This window comes from Gorilla gorilla, chromosome 2 (genome assembly GCF_029281585.2).
Source record: "Gorilla gorilla gorilla isolate KB3781 chromosome 2, NHGRI_mGorGor1-v2.1_pri, whole genome shotgun sequence".
Classification (NCBI taxonomy): Eukaryota; Metazoa; Chordata; class Mammalia; order Primates; family Hominidae; genus Gorilla; species Gorilla gorilla.
In genome coordinates this window covers 98,128,707-98,150,668 of record NC_086017.1, presented here as the reverse complement: position 1 = coordinate 98,150,668, position 21,962 = coordinate 98,128,707, and the positions used below count along the sequence as shown (strand labels likewise).

Genomic DNA, 21,962 nt, shown 5'->3' with positions numbered 1-21,962 from the left:
GGAATACCCTCTACAATACTCAATTATTGTACTTTATATATGTAGATTTATGCCTAAGATATCTAAGGATATTCAACTGATTGATAGTAAGAAAAAGTATGTACTGTCTGACAAGAAAAATACATACAGCATTTTATGAGCACTTACAAGTTATGAGCATTTAATAGTTGTTGAAGTTAACTTCAAAATATAGGAGAGAAGATAAAAAGTCTTAAAAGTTAAGTACAAAATGGCTTCACAAGTGAAGTTTGATACGGAAGTGTTTTTGACTTTTTTTTTTGAGACGGAGTCTCACTCTTGTCGCCCAGGCTGGAGTGCAATGGTGCGATCTCAGCTCACTGCAACCTCTGCCTCCCGGGTTCAAGTGATTCTCTTGCCTCATCCTCCTGAATAGCTGAGATTAAAGGCACCCACCACCATGCCCGGCTAATTTTTGTTTGTTTGTTTGTTTGTTTTTGAGATGGAGTCTCGCTCTGTCACAGGCTGGAGTGCAGTGGCGCGATCTCAGCTCACTGCAAGCTCCGCCTCCCAGGTTCACGCCATTCTCCTGCCTCAGCCTGCCAAGTAGCTGGGACTACAGGCGCCCGCCACCGCGCCCAGCTAAATTATTTTGTATTTTTAGTAGAGATGGGGTTTCACCGTGTTAGCCAGGATGGTCTCGATCTCCTAACTTTGTGATCCGCCCGCCTTGGCCTCCCAAAGTGCTGGTATTACAGGCGTGAGCCACTGCACCCGGCCAATTTTTGTGTCTTTAGTAGGGACAGGGTTTCACCATGTTGGCCAGGCTGGTCTCAAACTCCTGACCTCAAGTGATCCGCCCACCTTGGCCTCCCAAAGTGCTGGGATTACAGCCGCGAGCCACCACGACTGGCCCAATACAGAAGTTTTTAAGAAACGAGATAATAATTTCTTACTTTTTAAATAAAATCAAGAATTGGGGAACTGCATAATACAGTTTTAGGTGCCAGGAAGGAAAGCAAAAATTGAATATCTACTCTAAGTTTATAAACACACGATGACAGGATGATATGCAGGAAATCAAAGTAATAAATTGAGAACTGATGAATGAGTTTTAACATCCTCACAACTCTCTACCTATGTTTTATATCTTTCCCTCATCTTATGTTTTATGTTATGTACACTCGCTATATTAAATTTGGATAATACATGAGAAAAAAAGTATCCATCATTGCACTGCCCACATATAACCACTATTAACATCTTGATCCCTTTTCTCGCTGTGTGTCTTAAGGTAGTTGCTTAATCTCTCTGAGTCTCAGCTGCATCATTCATAAAATGACGATAAAAACAGTACTTATTTCACAGAGTTTTTGCAAAGGATAAACGAGAATCTAGGACAGGAACTGACATACTTTTTTTCTTAACGGGCCAAAAAGTAGCTTATGGGCCATACTTTCTCCAACCCAATTATTCAGCCCTGCTGTTGTATCATGAAAGCAATCACAGAGTATATAAAATTAAATGGGCAAACACCAATATGATTTGCAAAAAAAAAAAACAGGCAGTGTTGCCTTTGCCACAGTGGCGTATAGCAAAGGTTCATAACTTTTTTTGGTGTGTCTGAATTATTGTTGGGTTGTATTTGTTTGGCAAGTTTTGAAATTCTTAAAAGAATCTGATTTAAAAAAAAAAGAAATTTGGATCTGCTCACCAAGAAAATGCAAATAAAACTTTACCTCAATCATTACGTGGACACTGAAAAGATCATTTTTTATGGCTGCATAAAATTTTAATTTATGGGAGATGAAAAGATATTCACCTATTTTAGATGTTCTGGTTGGTTTCCTATTTTCATTCATTACATTAATTATAATTAATGCTATGAAGAATAGTATTGTGTCCAAATTTATAATTCCTCAGAAGTGAATGCTATAAGAAAAATGACTAAGTCAAAAGGTACAAATTATTTTAAGGTTTCTAATATCTTGGTAAATTGTAGTCCAGAAAAGTCGTGGTGATCTGTACTCCCATCAACTGAAAAAGAGATCTTCATACTCTCATGAGCATGGAATATATGTAAATTTTAGACTTTAAAAATAAATTCTGTAATTTGAGAGATTTGTCAAATGACAGTACGACAGATAAAGTCCAAAAAAACACATCCATTGTATTTGGGACTGGTAGGATTTCCAGATATTCAAGGTTAAATCTAAATATGGAGAGACTGACAAACTTTAATCATTTAGGATCAACATTTAAAACACATCCCATACTCTCCTGCTTTCAAAACACAAGATAATAAACATAAAATAACTTCTACTGGTTTGCAGTCACCATAACTTTGGTATTTTGAGAACTGCTATAATTTGTGTAATATATTACACGAGATACTAAAGTCCAGTACATTAACACTCTATAATGTCAACTTTCCAAAGCAGTGGTGAATACAAAAATAACTGAAAGACTCTCCATCTAAGTAGCAGAAAAGTCCTGATGTGAATGTTGAAGCTTGCCAATTATATAAGGCACTGGGGATATAGTGGTAAGCAAACATTGTCCTGTTTTGTGTAGTTATAACTTCGATAAGTGCTATGAAGAAAAGTTATAACTGAGCCATTGTTACTATCTCATCTAAGCATATCCCATTCAAGTGGGTTGGGGGGTGGACTAAGAGTTGAGAATCACTTTCTTTTTTTTTTTTTTTTTGAAACAGTCTCACTTTGTCACCCAGGCTGAAGTGCAGCGGCGCGATCTAGACTCACCGCAACCTCCGCCTCCAGAGTTCAAGTGATTCTCCTGCCTCAGCCTCCCAAGTAACTGGGAATAAGGCATGCACCACCATGCCCGACTAATTTTTGTATTTTTAGTAGAGATGGGGTTTCACCATGTTGGCCAGGCTGGTCTTGAGCTCCTGGACCCAGGTAATCTACCTGCCTCGGCCTCCCAAAGTACTGGGATTACAGGTGTAAGCCACCGCGCCTGGCCTGAGAATCACTTCTGATGGGGAACTTCTGCTAGATTGAATTTGATTTTTTTCTTCTGTTTCACATTTATGAACATCTTTAGTTTCTGCTGCCTTGAGTCTTTTTAACAGTGTCCATTCCACTGCTTCCACTCAATCAAAACTTTAGTAAGCTACAGTATATATCAAATATATATGCATAGATGGTACAATAGATACCAAATGCTTATTCCTAGATACAATACAATGTATTGTATTGCACTGCAGAGGCTAAGTGCACGGGCTGGCTTATGGCTGTCAAACTGGCTAGGTTACAGTCTGATTATCACATACTAGGTACAGGACTTGGTCAAGCCATCTCTTCTGGTCTTAGTTTCCTGACCTATAAAAATGAGAATAATGGCACATAGCTTGTAGGGTAGTGGATTAAATGAGCTAAAACAGGTAAACAACTTATCACAATCCCTGATTCATGGAAAGCATTCAAAATGAGTTATATACATATATACAGCATATACATATATAAAGCATTCCAATAATAGCTTTCAGATATTAAAAACATTAACATACACACATCAAATCACTGGGAAGAGTATTTATAATATTTCAACTTTAGAGTAACCAAAACATACTGGTTGATGTCAATAAACTCTAGTTGTAGAAATACATATTAACAACCTGCACATGTTTTATTATGACATTATATATGCACAGTTATTTTCACAGTACACAGAACAATTTTGTGCACCTATTAATATGTACTGATACAACCACTTTTCTTCTCCTTTCACTTCTCTGTGCTATGTTTTGCCACAAGTGGAGCCCAAAAATGAACCTGTCCCTTTCTTTCTCAAAGTTAATTAACTGATTTATCATAGTCTACACCTAATCCTGAATAAATGTAACTCATTTTTCACACCTTCACCGAGACAAATAAGCACTGATGAACAAAGGTACATACTAATGGTCACTCTGCACTCACAATGATCAGATTCAAATGGTTCTGTGGGTCAATTCAACATACCTCTCTAATCAGCTACCAACCACCTCCATGTACTCTTAATAGATGAACTTTACTCCTACCACAAAACTCCTATATAAAGCAACACCCCTCCACTTGTGCTTTGAGTGTTGTCCTTCCTCCCCTTCAGGGGTCTTATAATATAGATAATCCCTTCTTTTGTAGATTTGTATCTTCCTTTCAAATGGATCATTCTCACCAGATTTTAAGTGTACACAGTTCACACCAATTTACTAAAAAAATAAAGAAAGAAAAGAAAATTTTACCTTCAATCCACAATGCCTCCAGTTACCACCATATCTTTCCTTCTCCTTTATAGGTTATTTGTACTTACTGTCTATTCCTTCACCTCCCACTCTTGGAACTACTCCAACCTGACTGCTGATCCCATCACTACACCAAAACAGCTCTGTTTAGAGTCACCCAAGACTCCATGTTAATTCAACGATTGGATCTCAACAGTTTGCAATGCCAGTTACCATTCACCCCATCCTAAAACATTCTCTTTCCTTGCCTTTTGTGACACCACAGTTCTCTGGGTTTCTGAAACCTCTTTAATCCTTCTCAAACTTTATTTGAAGACTCATCCTTTCCTACTGAGACATTTAATTTTGAGGCTCCTCAAGCTTTAGTTTTAAGGTCCTCCTTTTCCTAGTCTACTTTCTCTCCCTATGTGAGCTCATTCACACATATGACTTCGAATACCATCCACACAGCTATGATAACCGGACCTCCCTTTTGAGCTCTGGCTTCTGTTAAGTCCAGCTATCTCTAAGATCTCTCCTTGGATGAGGCAAAAGCACCTTAAATTCAACATATCAAACCAAACGAAAGGATCTCAGTAGAGCAGAACTTGCCCAGGTATCCAAATATACATAGTCAAGCTATTAGTTCCCATTTATAGTATTGCGTATCTTTTCTTCATAGCACTTACCAAAGTTATAACTGCACACAAAATTGGGCAATGTCTGTTTGCTTACCACTGTATCCCCAGTGCCTTATATAATTGACAAGCTTCAACCTTCACATTAGTGACTTTTTTACTGTTTAGATGGAGTCTTTCAGTTTTTGTATTCACCACTGCTTTGAAAAGTTGACAGTAGAGAGTGTTAATGTAGGATTTCATAAATTATACAATTCAACCTCCTCCCAAATTTAGTTTGCCACAATGTCCCACCATCTCCTAATATCTTTAACATTACATATTAATATACAATTAACGTGTCATTCAGTGGGTCAGATTTAATTGATCTTATTTTATTTCTTCACATATCTTACCAGACACATATTTTACTACAGGTTTCGTAAAGTTCTTGTTTTTGTTTTTGTTTGTAATTTTTAAGGTGTAGTTTAGCACATTTTGGCAGGAAAGCAAGAAAATTCAGTGCCAATAACAACAGTACAAATGGTGCCTTACTTGTGTTTGGCAGAACTGTGAAAAGATGATATAACTAAAAAACTTAAAAGCAATGACTCCATTTAAATATATTTCCTCCTGCCATTTTATCTACAAAATTAAAATTGAGGTTTTTTTGGTTTTTTTGTTTGTTTGTTTGTTTTTTACACAGTCTCGCTCTGTCAGCCAGGCTGGAGATCTCCGCTGACTGCAAACTCCGCCTCCTGGGCTTAAGCCATCCTCCCACCTCAGCCTCCCAAGTAGCTGGGACTACAGGTGTGTGCCACCACACCCAGCTAAATTTTTGTTTTTTTGTAGAGATAGGGTTTCACCATGTTGCCCAGGCTGGTCTCGAACTCCTGAGCTCAAGCAATTTGCCTGCCTTGGACTCCCAAAGTGCTGGGATTACAGGTGTGAGCCACCACACCCTGGCAGGGATAGATTTTTTGAAGCAGTGTAATGAGTGGTTATTTGGAAAGCAATAATAGTCATGTATCTAATGAAAGACTGTGTATAAAAAAATCACTGAAGTTTAGAACCTCATTGGTCATTCTAAAATGATGTTCATAAGTTTATTTAACCAATTCATTTTTTTAAAAAAGCATCTCACATGCTTTGGGGAAACAAAGAATTAAAATTTCATCATACTCAAAATAATCTTGTATCTATTTGTAAAAAACAACCAATCTAGGGCTAGGCGCGGTAGCTCATGCCTGTAATCCTAGCATCATGGGAGGCCACGGTGGGTGAATCGCTTGACCTCAGGAGTTAAGACCAGCCTGCAGATCATGGTAAAACCTCGTCTCTACTAAAACTACAAAAATTTAGCCGGGCATGGTGGTGCACACCTGAAGTCCCAGCTACTGGGGGTGGGGGCTGATGGGTGCTGAGAACCACTTTAGCCCCAGACAGGGAGGTTGCAGTGAGCCTAGATGGCAGACAATGCACTCCAGCCTGAGCGACACAGCCAGCCAGACCCTGTCTCAAAAAAATAATAATAATAAACAATCTGTGAGGTAGGAAAAGAAAATGAAATTTATTTTATATACTTTATTTTTTCTTTATTATAAAGTAGGTTTAATTTTTTAAAAACTAAAAAAATAAATGTAAAAAATAAAATTCAGCCATAAGCATACCACCACAAAGTTAACAACAATTTGGTATATTTCAGTCTTTTTATTTACAAAGGTGAAATCACCTGTGTCCTGTGTCTTTTCAGTAGTTATACTATAAACAGTTTCTCGTATCAATAAATATTCTTTAAATACACGATTGTTTAGGGAAAAGGGACATAGGATTACATTATATGTACTAACTCCCCTAATAATAGTCATTTAGGTAGTTTTCAATGATTTACTATTACAAACAACGTCATTATGAACAATCAGTTCAACTCAACTCTGAAAGTCAACCTATAAAGGCATTAAGGAGCAACAATAACAAAAAAAAAAAGGATTTAGCTCCCCAAATACAGCCATCAACATCTAAGGTTCATTTGTTTTGTTTTTTCCTAATTATAATAAACGAGTTAATGTCTTTCCAGGGAATTCACCTTTTATGAAGACTTGAAATATCCCAAATGTGCCAAAATTTGAAAACTTTTTAAAAAGCTAAAATTTTCATTTGCAATTGAGAAATAAAAATAATTTTGCATCAATGCAATTAAATTTATCAATTCAATTATCGATGCAATTAAAAAATTATTATCAATGCAATTTAAAAATTATCAATGCAATTAAATTTAATTGCATCAATGCAATTAAATTATTTCTAGCTCTGGATATTCACCACAGAATAGATCAGAAAATAGGATACTCTTTTTCAAAAGTAAATAAGTGACCGCAAATTATTCTCAATACTTTCCTTTTCATCTTTCATACTATTATTTACTGAGCTAGAAAACTAATTTGAGACTTCTAGTTAAATGTGACAGATTGAACCACATTTACGTCTGATCCTACTTGAAAACTCCACTAAAATAACAGTAAAAATATTTGTGTTTTAAAAGAGCTAAACCCACTGGACAAAGCAATGAAAAAGGAGAGATATCTACAGATGGGTAGTTGGAAATTAGATGGATGGGTGGTAACTGGCTTAACAGACCCAAGAAACTGAAAGCCAAGCCATCAGTAGAGGGAGTTTGGGAACAAGCTCATGTGTGCTTGAATCAACTCCAGAACCCCAGAACATCTCAGGAATTTGAGGTACCACATACCTCCAAAAGATGTGAAAACAGAGTCAGAAACAAAAAGATCAGTTCAAAATCTCCCCCAGATCCCTCCCCTAACAAAACAATGGCAACTAACTCCTAATTCTCTGAAGACACTGACCATTTGGACACAAAGAGGGTAGGAGGAAGGAAAGAGATAAACAAAAACGGGGTATAATCAAAGTGTACCTAGTGAACATGCTCAATAGTGAGATCAATAGTGAGACAGTAAGATAGTCCCTATCTCCTTCCTGTACTAGGCCAACTGATTCCATCTAAAACAACTAGGGAAAAAATTACTTATAAATATAGAGGTAAATATCAAAACTGAAAGAGTTGCCAGTGATAACCTCTGGAGAATAAGAAGTAGGAAAGGAAGAGGACAGGGCATGACTGCTATTTTTTGTTATAAGCTATGGCAAAAAAAAAAAAAAAAAGAAGCTGGTTGTTCAATAATATCCATTCTTGTTTTCTTCCATACTGACAGAATCATAGGCATGTGTTGATCAAAGAAACAAAAATCTAGAAAAATTTCCTAACATTCTTTTCAGATGGGGATAACTCACAAGATGAAAGTGGGTCATTAAGTAGGATTTAGGACAAGTTGTTTTGGTTTACACCACAGAGACAACCAGCTCCTGCCACTGGGAAGTCAGATGTGATAGTTGGGACTCAAGCAACTACCCTGGATCATGACACAAACTCGGGATGCTAAGACAAGGATGACTAGTAAGAAAGAGCAAATGATAGTATGGCCACTGTACCATCCCTACACTATCTATTCAAGATTTTTTTACATAAGAAATAAATGCCCACCTTGTTTGAACCACTTAAGTCAGGTCTCCATTAGCACCAAAACGCAATTCCTGATACTTAGGCCTTATATGACTTCTTAAAACTAAGTACATTAATAAAAATTAAAGATAAATTAAAAATAATCCCAATTAATAGCAAGAATTAGTAAAAATGTATTATACCCTAGAAAACTATTCATAGAGCTATAATAAGTATTATGTAAATCCTATATCAAGACCAAGAAATAAGGATTGTTTCTTCCTGAGACAAATTTTAATTTCTCTAAATTAAGAGACATTAGAATGTATTTTATAATACTATGGGACAAACTCTCTTTTCTGTGAATACTATCTCTTAAGGCACCTATTACAGTGCCTGGCCCACAGTCGTTACTTAAAAACTATTTGAGGATCATTAAAAACTTTACTGCCATTTATATCAGCATTACGCACATAAGGTACCCACTAAGAGTCCCAAAGTAAGGGTACAGCCAAGTTTCTCAACCTCGGCATTACTGATATTCCAGACCAGATAATTCTTTGTTGTTAGAGCTATCCTGTGCATTGTAGGACGTTCAGTAGCATCTCTAGCCTCCATGCACTAGATGTCAGCAGCAAACCTCAATCATGACAATCAAAACTATCTCCTGTCATTGCCAAATGTCTCCTAAGAGAAACAAAATCTCTGAGAACCCCTGCCATAGTTGTTTTACAAATCATTGTGTTTCACCAGGAGCATTCGGCTTTTCTAATTAAATAACAGAATTTAAGAACTGTAACATTTCTAAATTTTCTCTCAAGTTTACTGCGAAACACAAATTATAAGCTACCTACAGATTATCTCTAATGTCCCTCATAAATCCTCAGAGGATTTTACGAGAGAAATATTAATAGCATCTACCTATTTAAATCTATCTGTGTGCTAGGTACAATACTAAGTACTTTATATTCTTCTCTCTTTTTATATTCATGACATCCTCGTGGCATGACTATTAACCCCACTGTAGTATGAAATAATTTTAAATTATATTTCAATCAACATATCAAAGTGGTTCCAGAAATCCTTTTTTATTACTCATTATATTCATTCTGGCACTGAACTAAGAAGAAAGTATCTTAACTTCCTTAGTTTACAATCAATTTATGACAAAAAATTCAGTGTATTTGGTGACAAAATAAATTGAATTATTAAAACTTTCAGGAATTAGAAAAGTGTTTACAGCACTTAAGTCAGACAATAACAGTCTGCTTCTTGAAGTATTTCTTACTACTGTGTCATAATGAAAGAGTACTTTCTAAACTTTTCATCCATAATACCAAGTTATTTCCAGTAACTTCTTTTTCCTTTCACATCACTTGCAACAACAACAAAAAAAAACTCCCCTCTATAATTGAGGATTTACTTACTGCTTTTCAGCAGAAACTGAAGACTGAGTTCAAATCCCAGCATGTCTACATAATGGAAACTAAGACACTTTAACTTGTTCATGCCTCAATTTCAACTATGCTACTTGCTGTCTGAAGCTTAAGAGTTAGGAGGCCTTCCATAAGTTACTTTCCCCTACCTTTCATCCTCAAAGCAAATTAAGTATCAGTTAAGGGCCAGTTTTATTTAAGCATTTATTGAGTCAGCTAACAAGAGCCAAGGGAGGATGTGATAGGGCCAGTCCAACATTACACTGTATCTTCTGTTTTACTTTTCCTTATGGTTAAAAGAGACAAAAACTCCTCTGGAAAAGAAGTGTTCCTTCCTCTCTCCCTTTGCCCACACAACTAACTGCCAAGAAATTTTGATTCATATTTCCCTCTAAAAAGAGGAAGATAAACCAGAGCCTTTCTTTGAAACACCACTAGCCTGTCTGTATAATTCATGTATTTAGTTAACTGTCACATACCCCAACTGCACAATATCCATTGCATTACTCACGATTAAGTCATTCACTAATAAAAACAAATTATTATAGTTAATATTAGCCTCAGTGTCAGAAAACCAAATTTTTAAAAAGAAATCTTCGACTAGGAATTAGATTAAATAATCCCCCTGCTTCCCTTACTGACGAATGAAGCAATTACTACGGTATAATTTTATTTCTCAGTAGATAAAATTCAACTTAATAAAGGAATATTTTATTCCATCTAAAAGCTTTAATATAAAAAAGGACTTCACAAAGCTCACCTGCAAAGTAAAACCAGGACAAAACCTCAGAGCAGATCTATCAGTAACCTAGAGTATTATAAAATATGTCAAGTTTCAGGTAATAAACTATGTTTCAGGTAAAAGTTGGTAACATGAAAGTATGTCAGTCTAACATAATTTAGCAATAGAAAATAAACGTTCATTAAGTTCTTCCTGTTTTATTTCCTTGGATATACAGGAGGTAGCGAAGTCATAAAGTAGTCAACTTCATTTGTTCTTAAAATATTGTACTGTCACTATTAAGACACTGTGTTTTGCAGGCTAAATTTGTCATTTGGTCTAAAATTTTAGTAGCTGGTCGTTGATATAAAAAGCAAAACAAACAAATAGATTTTCAGCCCCTGAATATATTAAAAATATAAATTGTATCCTAATTTTCAGAAGTTTACAATTCCTATAGATACAAAATCTACCAATAGCGTGGTTTCTAGATGTAAAAGGTATAGTTACAAAACAAGTGCTCTGAAAACAAGACACTGAACCTCTAAATTCAGTGAATGCCAATTATCAAAATAAAAGTGAATGCCAATTATCAAAATAAAAATACATTTTCAAGAAAGTCATTAAATAGCAATGCCAAAGAAACTGACATACTCTTCAAACCAACTTCTTTATGACACTGGGGGAAAACATGAAATCAAAAGGCAATTTAAATTAAAGCATTAAAAACTTACCTGAAAAATGTCAACTCCATCCTTTTTCTTTCAATACTTGTAAGGGAATTCTTACAAGCTTTCTCTTACAAGCATTGAAAAAATTCCTTACAAGCATTGAAAGAAATGTCAGCAAACATGATGCCCATTTCTCATTAACTTTATTTCCTACTTGTTATCAGAATGAAATTAATAGCTACCTGATTCAAACCCTTCACATATTTATTTAACTATTACTCCTCTTTGACAGAAGGGGAAACTGAGACACAGAGTAACTTGTCCAAGGTAATAATTTCTGCCAGGAGATGGTGGAGCCAGAATCTGAACCCTATACACCCAAATTAATGGACGCATTTTAAAAGGGATGGGATGGAAAAGGAGCAGTTAATTTTTTTCCCCAAAATAGCTTGCAAAAAAAGACTGTTGTGAATGGGAACAAACCGTTTAAATTACAAATGAAAGTAGATGAGAATGCAGAGTACACAAACTTTACCCCTAAAAAAGTAGGGGTATATTTGTTATATTTGATTACAAACACTTTGAACATCAAACCCCTGTGACGGTCGACTGAGTAAATAATTTAATGTCACCGTTCGGACACTGTATTTTACAGGCTAAATAAAATACATTATATATTGAAGGATGAGGGGGGTTGGTGATGTTAACCGGAGCAAGAGTTTAAGGAAAATTACTTTCATTATGAGCAGTTAATTAGAAAAGAGTGCGTGTGTCAACCGAAGGAGGTTAAAAAAAATGACAATCACATTGCCTTAACGCACTCTCTGTCCGAAAAAAGTAACTAAATCACCGTGGGTCAGCGTCTACGCCAACTGGAGAACCGGCCCAGCCGGATCTTGTGAGGGGATGACAGGAGACCCTAGAAGAGGGGGAACAGTGGCAGTGACAGGAAAGATGGCATGTCTCCCATCCCGGAAAAAAGGGGAGAACACGGGGGGCAATCGGCGGAGAGGGGAAGGCAGAAAATGTTACCAGAGGTGCCAAATGAGGTAAGAAAGACCAGGGTAGGAAACACAAGAAAGGCGGGACTCTCGGGCAGGAAGGTCTGTTTGGGGTAGGGAAGGCATGTCAGGACAGAGCTTTCCGGACAGCCGACCTTCCTTCTTTCCAGCCCCTCCATCCCCGACAAACTCACTTTCTCAGCAACCCTAAGCCCGTGGGTCACCCTCGCCTTGCTCCCCGCCCCCCACCCCAAGCCGGATAAGTGGAGGAGGGAGCTTCAGCCTCACCCTCCTTGTTGGGGAGGAGCGGGCACTGGACATAGACCAGATTCATGGACGAGAAGGCCAGGAGACGCAGAGAGGCCCAGGACCCGGGTGACAAGTCGGGGCGGCCAACGGACGCCTCACCTGACAGAAGCGTCGGCAGTAATCCCGACTGCTGATTCCGACGCCGCCGCCGCAGTTGCCGCTGCCAGCGCCGCCTCTGCCGTCGCCCGCAGCTCTAAGCCCCACAGGGCCCAGCGGGGACTCCACAATGGCCACAAGCTCTTCTCCGAGGCGTTCGGCCTCTTGGTCGCTCTCTTCCTCCGCCATGAGGCTCTCGCCGCCCAGCGCGTACCAGCCCCTGCGCCGCCGCCGCCGCCGCCGTAGATGCCTAGGCTAACCTCCTCCTCCTCTCTAGTTCCCTCCCCCTTCCCTCCTCCCTAGCCGGACAGGGGCCTCTCGGCTGGGCTCTACTTCCGGCTCCGCCCACCCACGCCCCCAGTTTTTATTGGAAGGCGCAAGCTGCCAATCATGCTCATGCCCGCCTTTCCACTATTATTGGTGAAATCGGCAGTCTGTTTGATAAACCGGCCGTCTGTTGGTCAATGCTGCTCGGCGGTTGCTGGGGACCGCCTACGGGCTCTGCCATAGGCGGTGCAGGCGGACGGGGCGCGGCGGGGGACACGGCGGCCGCCGCGGGGCTCGATCGGGCAACGGCGGCGACGGCGGCGGCGACGGATCCTCCTCCTCCCTTATTCCCTTGCTCCTCTTTCTTCCTTCTCTTTTCCTTTCCGGCCGGGCCTCGTCCACTTTCCCTAACGGCGGCCTCGATCCTACGGTACCAAGGAGCTAGGGAGGCCGAGGGTGGGCCCGACCGTTGGTGCGGGCTCTGGGCCCGGGGCCTTCCGTCCAGAAGCTGGAACCGGGGGCGGGGCCGGGGCACAGTTGTCGGCGGGAGGAAGAGGGAGGAGACGGGAAGCTTGACAGCGGCCGCCTCCGCCAGGCGCCTGCCGCCGCCTCCCTTGAGACTGCCGCCAAGTCGGCTGTCGAGTTCCCGGGCCCACAGCTGGCACCTGGGACTCGGCCTTGCCCAGCTAGCGGGGTCGGGACGGCTGGGCGCCGGCGTGCTGGGCTTGGCGCCGGAGGAGAGAGCCCAGACGCCCGGAACGTCCCGGGCCCCGCCTCTCCCCCGCCTCCGCCCGAACCCCCGGGCCTGGGGAGCTGGAGGAGGTGCCAAGCGAGCGGACCACCGAGGAGGACCTGGGAGGGGAAGTGTTAGGGTAAACGTTGGGATCGGGTTTGTAGTTACCTATAAAGTGATTTTAGAAACACCTGCGTGGTGGCAGTTGTTGACGTTCTTGTTCATCTTTTCAGTCACCCTCCTTCCGTCCCCCATTTTTTCCTTCCATTTGTTTTTCGTGTTTTACAGTAAAGGCATGACTTCCTGGCACCGCAGGGAAAATCGGGTGCAAGCCCAGAAACTATTTCCCCACCACCACTTGTTGAAAAACTGATTTGAAGGCATCTCCGGGTTTGAACAAACGGAAAGTGCCAGGATTTGATGCGTCTCTGGTTTCGCTCTGGAGACCATTCCCTGCTAAGTATCAAGACGAAAAAAACTGGAAACTAATCCGGTAAACATTTAAACTTGAAAACTTATGATGAGTTTTATTTTGATCTAGCAAACGATATGCTTTTTCTCTTTTGTTGGCTAATTCCTGCACTTTTTAATTTCTTCATTTGTTGAAAATGTTTTATCTTCTATTGAAAACACTTTTGTTCTTCGGGTATGTAAACTCGAGCATCCTCTACTGGGTGGAAATTTGCCTCTGCAGTAACGCAAACAGACTTCTCGAAATTACGAAAACATTGGAAAGTATAGGCCTTTCACATTAGCACAAATGATTGAGCATTTTATGCTATAAAGAATTACATGCTTATTGTTTTTGAAATCCAAATATTTAAAGATACAAGACTTTTTACATAGAAAGTAAGACTTACGCATTACGGGGCACAAATATTTAATATTTACCACAACTAGGTTAGAACCATTAACCATATTTGGTATAGTTACCTCATATTTACCACAACTAGGTTATATTTGGTATATTTACCACAACTAGGTTAGAACCATTAATCATAATTGGTACTGATTTGTGAGGGAGTGTAAAACACATACCATTTACTTAAAGTCTAAACGTGTAATGAATGGTGAGTACTAGATAGGAATCATAACTGTCTTCTCTGCCGTTGCAAACCTGTAGCCTAACACAATATTTGGCAAATGAGACCTGTGCACTTAAAAAAAAAAAAAAGTGGAAAAAATAAAATCTATTAAAACCTAGACTTTATCGTACTTTTCAGAATTTCTGTGGAATGTTTAATCTTCTGGATCCATGAGTGTCTGATACGTTGGCAATTTAAAGTCCTTTTGAAAGAGAGTTCATGTTACCCAGCTATTCTCTAGTATGTATTCATGGAATACTCCATCGTTTCTGATTACACTTATGAGGCATAATTCTTCAGAGCACACTTAGAATTATTTCTCTAACATATTTATGCAGACAGAATTCCATCTTGAATTTTATCAAATTCACTTTAACTTCTTAAGTCTTGGTTATTGTAAGAGCCCAAAGGTATGGCCCCAGGGAACAATTAAGACTTGATGATTTGTCACCTACCAAAATATGTTCATTATCTAAAGGTTTCAATGCCCATAAGGCTGTCATTTGGTATTTAGTGCAGTGCTCATAAAAGTGTGTTATTAGGATAAATTGAGAAATTAAGCTGCTTCTAGATTAAATAAATATAAATATTTGGACAAATAGTGAAGATACGTACTTTTTCCATCAAATTTTAATTGAGGTTCTGCTGTATACTAGACTCTATGTTCTTGATTTTGTTCTTACTAGTTAAGTGAAGTAAGTATTAACAAATGTAATTATTAATTTTAATGGGAAAAGGAAACAAGTATTAGAGAAGTAAGACTTTGCATATCTTAACACCTTTTGGAAAACGGAGGTATACATGCATTACAAAATAACTGAACTGTATATTTTGGCTTTACAATTTAATGTCATTGTTGCTTTTAGTTGTATTTGGTCTGGTTTTTTTTTTTGTGGTTTTTCCTCAGAACAATTTTGGAAACTATATTAATCTTCATATAGAATTATGGCAGTTTATAGGCCCACCTGTTTGAAAAAACTTTATCCACAGTTGTGTTCCTAAAATCAGTTGTCCCAGAATTGTGACAGGAAAGAAGCTCTTTTGAACTTGAATGCATATCTAAATTGGATGAGATTAATACAATTTATATCCTGAATGTAATTTATATCCTAAATGTTGAACTGTGATTAGGTTTCCCTAAATAATAGTGACATCTGGGATAGTTTGAGTTCTTTCTTTATAGTCTTTAATTTACTTGAATTTCATAAAAATCAAGGAATGGACCTGATTGCTACTGGTTAGTAACTTGTTCTAGTTTTGCCTTCCCTTATATATTTCAGGTAAGTTAAGATTAATAGACACACAGTCTACTAATTTGAATTAAGTTTTTTGAAGTATTTAAAGTGTTTATATACTGCCTTTTATTGTTCATTACTTCCAGAATGAACTGTTGTTATAATACTCATCTTTGTTTCTTTTGTCTTGAAAGAACCATATTTATTTAGAGTCAGAATGGAGCGATTTGTAGTAACAGCACCACCTGCTCGAAACCGTTCTAAGACTGCTTTGTATGTGACTCCCCTGGATCGAGTCACTGAGTTTGGAGGTGAGCTGCATGAAGATGGAGGAAAACTCTTCTGCACTTCTTGCAATGTGGTTCTGAATCATGTTCGCAAGTCTGCCATTAGTGACCACCTCAAGTCAAAGACTCATACCAAGAGGAAGGCAGAATTTGAAGAGCAGAATGTGAGAAAGAAGCAGAGGCCCCTAACTGCATCTCTTCAGTGCAACAGTACTGCGCAAACAGAGAAAGTCAGTGTTATCCAGGACTTTGTGAAAATGTGCCTGGAAGCCAACATCCCACTTGAGAAGGCTGATCACCCAGCAGTTCGTGCTTTCCTATCTCGCCATGTGAAGAATGGAGGCTCCATACCTAAGTCAGACCAGCTACGGAGGGCATATCTTCCTGATGGATATGAGAATGAGAATCAACTCCTCAACTCACAAGATTGTTGACTAGGAGGTTACCACCATTGTGATCAAGATAAATGTGGAGTATTAAAGTTATGTGTTGATTGTGTGGTTCATTTTTGTATTTATTTCATTTAAAATCATGTGACGCAGAATAGTTTTGCAATGTGTATATAGTTGCAGGCAAAAAAAAAACCACCTCACTGCAAAACTTATTGTTAATTTTAGTCACCAATGGTATAAAGCAAAACCTAGGTTTAGAGTGTGCTAGGATGCCTGAAACCTGATGGTTATCTTTAAAATTAATGGTTTTTCTCCTGAAATGTTTGTGCATGGAAGAACTGCCCTGCTTTTTTACCCTGTTGCCATGTATGATTATTCCTTGTGAGATTGCTTAATTACTTGGATTGAAGACTAGCCTATTGAAGCTGCTGCCAGGCAACACCACTTAACAGTAACTTAAAGGAATTATTTTCTTTAGAGGATCCTCTTCAGAAAGGAAGGGATAGTGGAAAACTGTTCTTATATCTTCAGATCCCTAGCAGAAATGACTGTTTATTTCAAACTATGTTTTACTTGTATATGATGTAGTCACCTTAACTATCTTTCAATTCCATACTTCCCCCGCCACCATTTTAAAGGCTTATTGTTGTATTTTGTAGCAGCTTCAAGTGACCAAAAGACTAAAATCTTTCAATGTCAATGCCAAAAGCCAAGGGGAATTTTGCAGTGACAGGATTTTAGTCTCTTACTATGAATACTAATTTCGAACCATAGCTTTCATTTTAAGCATCATCTTGAATTTCTAAACTGTTTTCTATGTCTTGGTGTTAAAAGACTTCAAGATTGGCATTTTTACTTAAACAGACATTTTATGGTTGCGTTTTCTCTTTATTATAGAGAATTAGTAATGATTTTTTTGGCTGACAGATCAGATAAAATTACTTTCTATTAAGTTTTCTCTACAACTTTATGAGTTTATTTAGGTGAATAGTCTAGACTAGAAACAAGTTTATCTGCTTTGCCTGTGGTGGTACAAGGTTTTTAACATGGATGGTAGACAATTGTCTAGAAATTCTGGCAGGTTTTTTGTAGCGGAGATCTGGCAGTATCCTGCATAACTTTGGGTGAGGAAATTGTTCTCTTAAAGATCAGCCATGTTCAGGAAATGATCTCTGTTTGAACCTCACTGTCCTGTAAGGTTATCCAAGTAGCTTAGCTCAGCTAAGTTCTATCAGAGACCCGAATTATATTTTTTAAAAATTTAACAGCTGGAAACTTGGACTAGAGCTTTAATAAAAAATCTTAAATTCTTTGAAATTCAAGTTAAAAATACTTATAAGATATATTTCTATTACAAAGCAGTGACAAATGATGCCCTGTGTGACTTGGAGTTATCTTTGACTTTTACCGCAAATCTTCATTTATAAAAGAAAAAGCCAAAGTGAAAAAAAGTTAGATTGTGTATTTTTCAGTAACAGCTTTCCATGTCTTAAGATTTTTTTACAGACTTAAGTTTCTAATTCAGGTTGTCAAACTGGCCATTTGACTTCAGAGATTTGTTTTCATTAAAAAATAAGCCTGCCGCCAAAATAAATCACTTATCAAAATGTGAACTGTTTTCCTCATGTTCAGTTACGTTAAAGTAGTATGATAAATGCATGCCTAGAGTAGTGCTCTCGTTGATGAAGCACATGTATGAGGAGACCAGCAGCAAAACATAACCATATGTGTTTTGCGTTTACTTCCTCTAGAAAAGAATTTGCAGGCAACCATGTTTAATTTGAACTAAGATGGTAGATTTTAGAAGCTAGGAATAATTGAGTTTTATAGCACTATTTTCAGAATACAAAAAGATACACAATCATTCTGTTTTTTGAAATTCCATGTGATTCAAACTGCTCCCTATTATTTGGGTATTAATTTGCACTAATGGCAAAATGTAATGGCAGATCAGCTTTGAGGGTGGTCCTAAGCAGTAAACTGGATGATGTTGCATTAGAAAAACATCAATAATTCATATTTAAGTTTTAGTAGTTACTACTGATTTGATAATCACTTAAATTTTATATATCTTAATGTATTTTTTCAGACTCCTAATTAATTCCCACATTCACTGTAACTAGGGGCATAGTCCATTCTGTTAGGATTATATCCTCTCCTTAGAAATGTTTTCCATCCTGTTGTGGGGATTTGGTATTAATGTTTCTTCATTGATTATGGAACTTTTGTTCCCTGAAGCTAGTTAACTGTGTCTAAAGTTAAATAAATACAGCAGAATGATTGTTTTAGCCTGCTCAAACTGATACAAATCCCTGAAACCATGATTGGCATATGTTAGATAACAAATGAGGATGTCTAAGAGGCATATGCTGCTTTGGAGGTGTAGTGAACGTGTGTACAGAAGTTTTCAATCTTAACTATATAGTGTTAGTGTGATGCTATACTATTGGAAAAATAGCAGCTTTTTTCTATTTTATAAGTTGTATGCATAAACATAAGATTTGTAATGTTTCATTTATAAACTGCCTTCTTCAACACATGTTAATAGTGTTTTCTCAAAGTATTGATAGTATGTCTTCCAGAATTTCACGATATGCTTACAGTAAATATTTCCTAGCTTGTTGAAATGTTCAATTCTTTGTTGGCTTTCTTTTTGATTCTGTGGGGGTGTATAACAAGCCTGAAGGACATTGTAATCATTTCTTACAGGGTGAAAATTAAGAAAGATTGTGTATGAGAGCCTATATAGTTCTTTTATCCATTACCATCTTTGATTAAGACTTTAAAAAAATGCTATTTCCAGTTAATGCATTTGGCCCTATTGAATTTTCAGGGACCAGAAAACATTAAAAAGTTCTGCATCTTATAATGGTAACCAATTAAGCTTGAGATTGTTCTGAAAGTATCAATTGCTTTAAAACTTGTAAGTACAGTTGGCAAGATCTCCAAGCTGAAACTTCCATGTTAAAACTTTTGCCTGTAAGAATTTGCACATGAATGTTAATGGAAAACACAAAATAAAACTTAAGATGGCCCAAAACAAAAGCCACAAACAGTTCATCATTTGGTGCTTAGTCTTTGTAAGGGCTCTCTGTGGTTTGACTTACCCCAGCTACTGTTAAATGAGGACAAATCACCTTAAAACATGTTCATTTGATTCATAACAAGGAAAATTGGGTCTATGATTTTTTGCCAATCTTAGCCTAAAAGAAATTGCTTTAGCTTCTGGTCAGCACTGATTAAAATGTGAATAGTGAAGTGGCTATCCTAAACTGGTTTATCTCCACCTACACTATCATAGATTTCTTAGGTAAATACAATTCTTATCTAGTGGTATTCTACTTGTATTCAGAATACTGTATTAAAATTTTACTATTTCATTTTTGTATTCCGTGCTTATTTTTTTTGCTCACGCATGTATGCTTAGTATAAATGTGTCACTTCTAAAGTTTTGTCTCTGACTTTTAGAAATAAATTTCAGAAAAATTGTTTCAAAAGATTTTGAAAGCACATTTTGTTTTGTGAGTCAATGACAAATATATTTCCTGATTACAAAACAGCAGAATCTTACTGAGTTATTTTTCTACTAGTTATAGCTCCCTTTTATAATACTAGTCATTATACTCAATGTAAAAGTATATAATCTGTCAAATCAGATTCACATCATAGCTACAGATATCCCTTTTGCTCCCAAGTTGTATAGATAGTATTTAAGTTTAATCATTGCTTTTAATTGGAAATATTTTAGTTTTTTTACTTTTGGAAGTATTAGTTATTAAAGGACCTAATTTATAAGTTTCTCTGCTATATTCTCATTACCACTTGTAACAAAAAATGCATACAAATCAAAAATATTTCAATTTTACATAATTTTGAGGGAAAATAATCCTGCTACTAATCCCTTCTGTTTGGCAAAAAATTAATCAGGCAGTTTTTATTTTTTCTAGAATCAAAATGGCAGAAAGGGCCTTAAGTCAATACTTCTGCTTCCAGATATTTATTTATTTATTTATGAGACGAAGTCTCGCTCTTGTTCCCCAGGCTGGAGTGCAATGGCACGATCTCAGCTCACTGCAACCTCCGCCTCCCGGGTTCAAGTGATTCTCCTGCCGCAGCCTCCCAAGTAGCTGGGATTACAGGTGTGTGCCACAATGCCCGGCTAATTTTTGTATTTTTAGTAGAGACGGGTTTCACCATGTAGGCCAGGCTGGTCTCGAACTCCTGACCTCAGATGATCCGCCCACCTCGGCCTCCCAAAGTGCTGGGATTACAAGCATGAGCCACTGCACCTGGCCCTGCTTCCAGTTTAATATTGCCAAACCAAGAGAGTTCTGTCTTCGGTTTTCCTAAAGTGTCTCACCACAGCCTTTATTAAATGTAAACCTATTGAATGTGCCTCTGAGTCTCGTTTCTCTTTTTTTTTTTTTTCCCCATTTATGTGTGAATTGAGTTGAATTATGTACCTGTGGTATGCCATGATGCAAGGATACTTCTGGGATCAGACGAGCCAACCTAGCACTGTGAAAGCTAAAAAGCTAAAACTAGGAAATAGAACAAGACTTTGATGTGATGTGTGATTTGCATCATATGTATAACATCACTTCTAAGGAATTACCCTTCCCATATGTTACTTGCTTTCAATTGTTTTTATGTATACTATTTAGAGGGAATGCTTCTTAGCTCTTCCTGGCTTAAAGGTTGGAATCAGATAATTTGAAAGCCCATGTCCTCAAGTTCTTGGCCAAATTTGAATACTATGCAATCAACTAGTGTTTATTGAATCTCTATCTCTGACACTAGCCACTGGGGGATACAGCAGAAAAAATAAAAATCCCAGCCCTCAATGAGCATGCATTCTAGTTAAGAGTCATTGTTATCTTATAGTGACCCTGGGGGTTGGGTGTGATTAGGGGGAGGTCTTTGTTTTTTCTAGGCAACTCCTTTAAGTATTAATCAGACTTGTTGCCAGTAAATTGTTAATCACTGGTTCATCTGGATTCTCATTTTGTATAGGAAGAGCAATAAAAGTTCAAAATTTGCAGATTTTTTAAAAGGTCTGCCTATCCTTTGAAAGTCTGGTAGTCTATATAATCCATAAAATATCAATTTTCAGAATCTATTAGGTGATGGAGCTGACCAATTTAAATGCCTGTAAAGTAAGAACCTGCCACACACATTTTACTGAAAAGACAGGAACTTCATTGAATATTTGATATCAAGATAGTCACTAGAGTATCTATTCACACATTAATGATTATCATAATTCAGTCTTCTGGATTAGTATGTATATTAGATGATATATTCTCCAAACTTTTTTTTTGAGACGAAGTCTCGCTCTCTCGCCCAGGCTGGAGTGCAATGGTGCGATCTCGGCTCACTGCAAGTTCTGCCTCCCGGGTTCACGCC

At 37.8% G+C, this 21,962-nt stretch overlaps 3 protein-coding genes across 10 annotated transcripts in view; 2 read left to right on the top strand and 1 right to left on the bottom strand.

Annotated features, from left to right (window-relative positions):
- The window catches only part of ZNF654 (zinc finger protein 654), an 85,460-nt gene extending 72,534 nt beyond the window's left edge, over positions 1-12,926 (bottom strand). For 3 of the 8 annotated variants that reach the window (XM_031009115.3, XM_031009117.3, XM_031009116.3), the window contains exon 1: positions 12,561-12,898. In XM_031009115.3, coding sequence (XP_030864975.1) covers positions 12,561-12,746 — 186 coding nt within the window. In that variant the 5' untranslated portion in view covers positions 12,747-12,898. Of the gene's footprint in view, positions 1-12,560 lie in introns of all 8 variants that reach the window. The other 5 variants (XM_055382963.2, XM_055382959.2, XM_004035925.5 and 2 more) reach the window with 4 other exon arrangements.
- Positions 12,927-12,948: 22 nt separating this feature from the next.
- On the top strand, positions 12,949-20,053 carry LOC101142721 (uncharacterized). The gene is made up of 3 exons (XM_004035927.5): positions 12,949-13,254; positions 13,846-14,050; positions 16,072-20,053. Exons 1-2 carry the CDS (start codon positions 13,022-13,024, stop codon positions 13,928-13,930), a joined length of 318 nt encoding a protein of 105 aa, XP_004035975.2. The 5' UTR covers positions 12,949-13,021; the 3' UTR covers positions 13,931-14,050; positions 16,072-20,053.
- On the top strand, positions 16,095-20,053 carry CGGBP1 (CGG triplet repeat binding protein 1). Its single transcript, XM_055382965.1, has one exon. The coding sequence runs from the start codon at positions 16,095-16,097 to the stop codon at positions 16,596-16,598; it is 504 nt and encodes a 167-aa protein (XP_055238940.1). The 3' UTR covers positions 16,599-20,053.
- Positions 20,054-21,962: the final 1,909 nt, after the last annotated feature.

Bases quoted from the DNA above. Each gene is read 5' to 3' on its own strand.
- LOC101142721 (XM_004035927.5), top strand. From the start codon at position 13,022: ATGCTGCTCGGCGGTTGCTGGGGACCGCCTACGGGCTCTGCCATAGGC. The intron at 13,255-13,845 runs GTACCAAGGAGC...CGTGTTTTACAG, and splicing joins ACGGCGGCCTCGATCCTACG to TAAAGGCATGACTTCCTGGC.
- CGGBP1 (XM_055382965.1), top strand. From the start codon at position 16,095: ATGGAGCGATTTGTAGTAACAGCACCACCTGCTCGAAACCGTTCTAAG.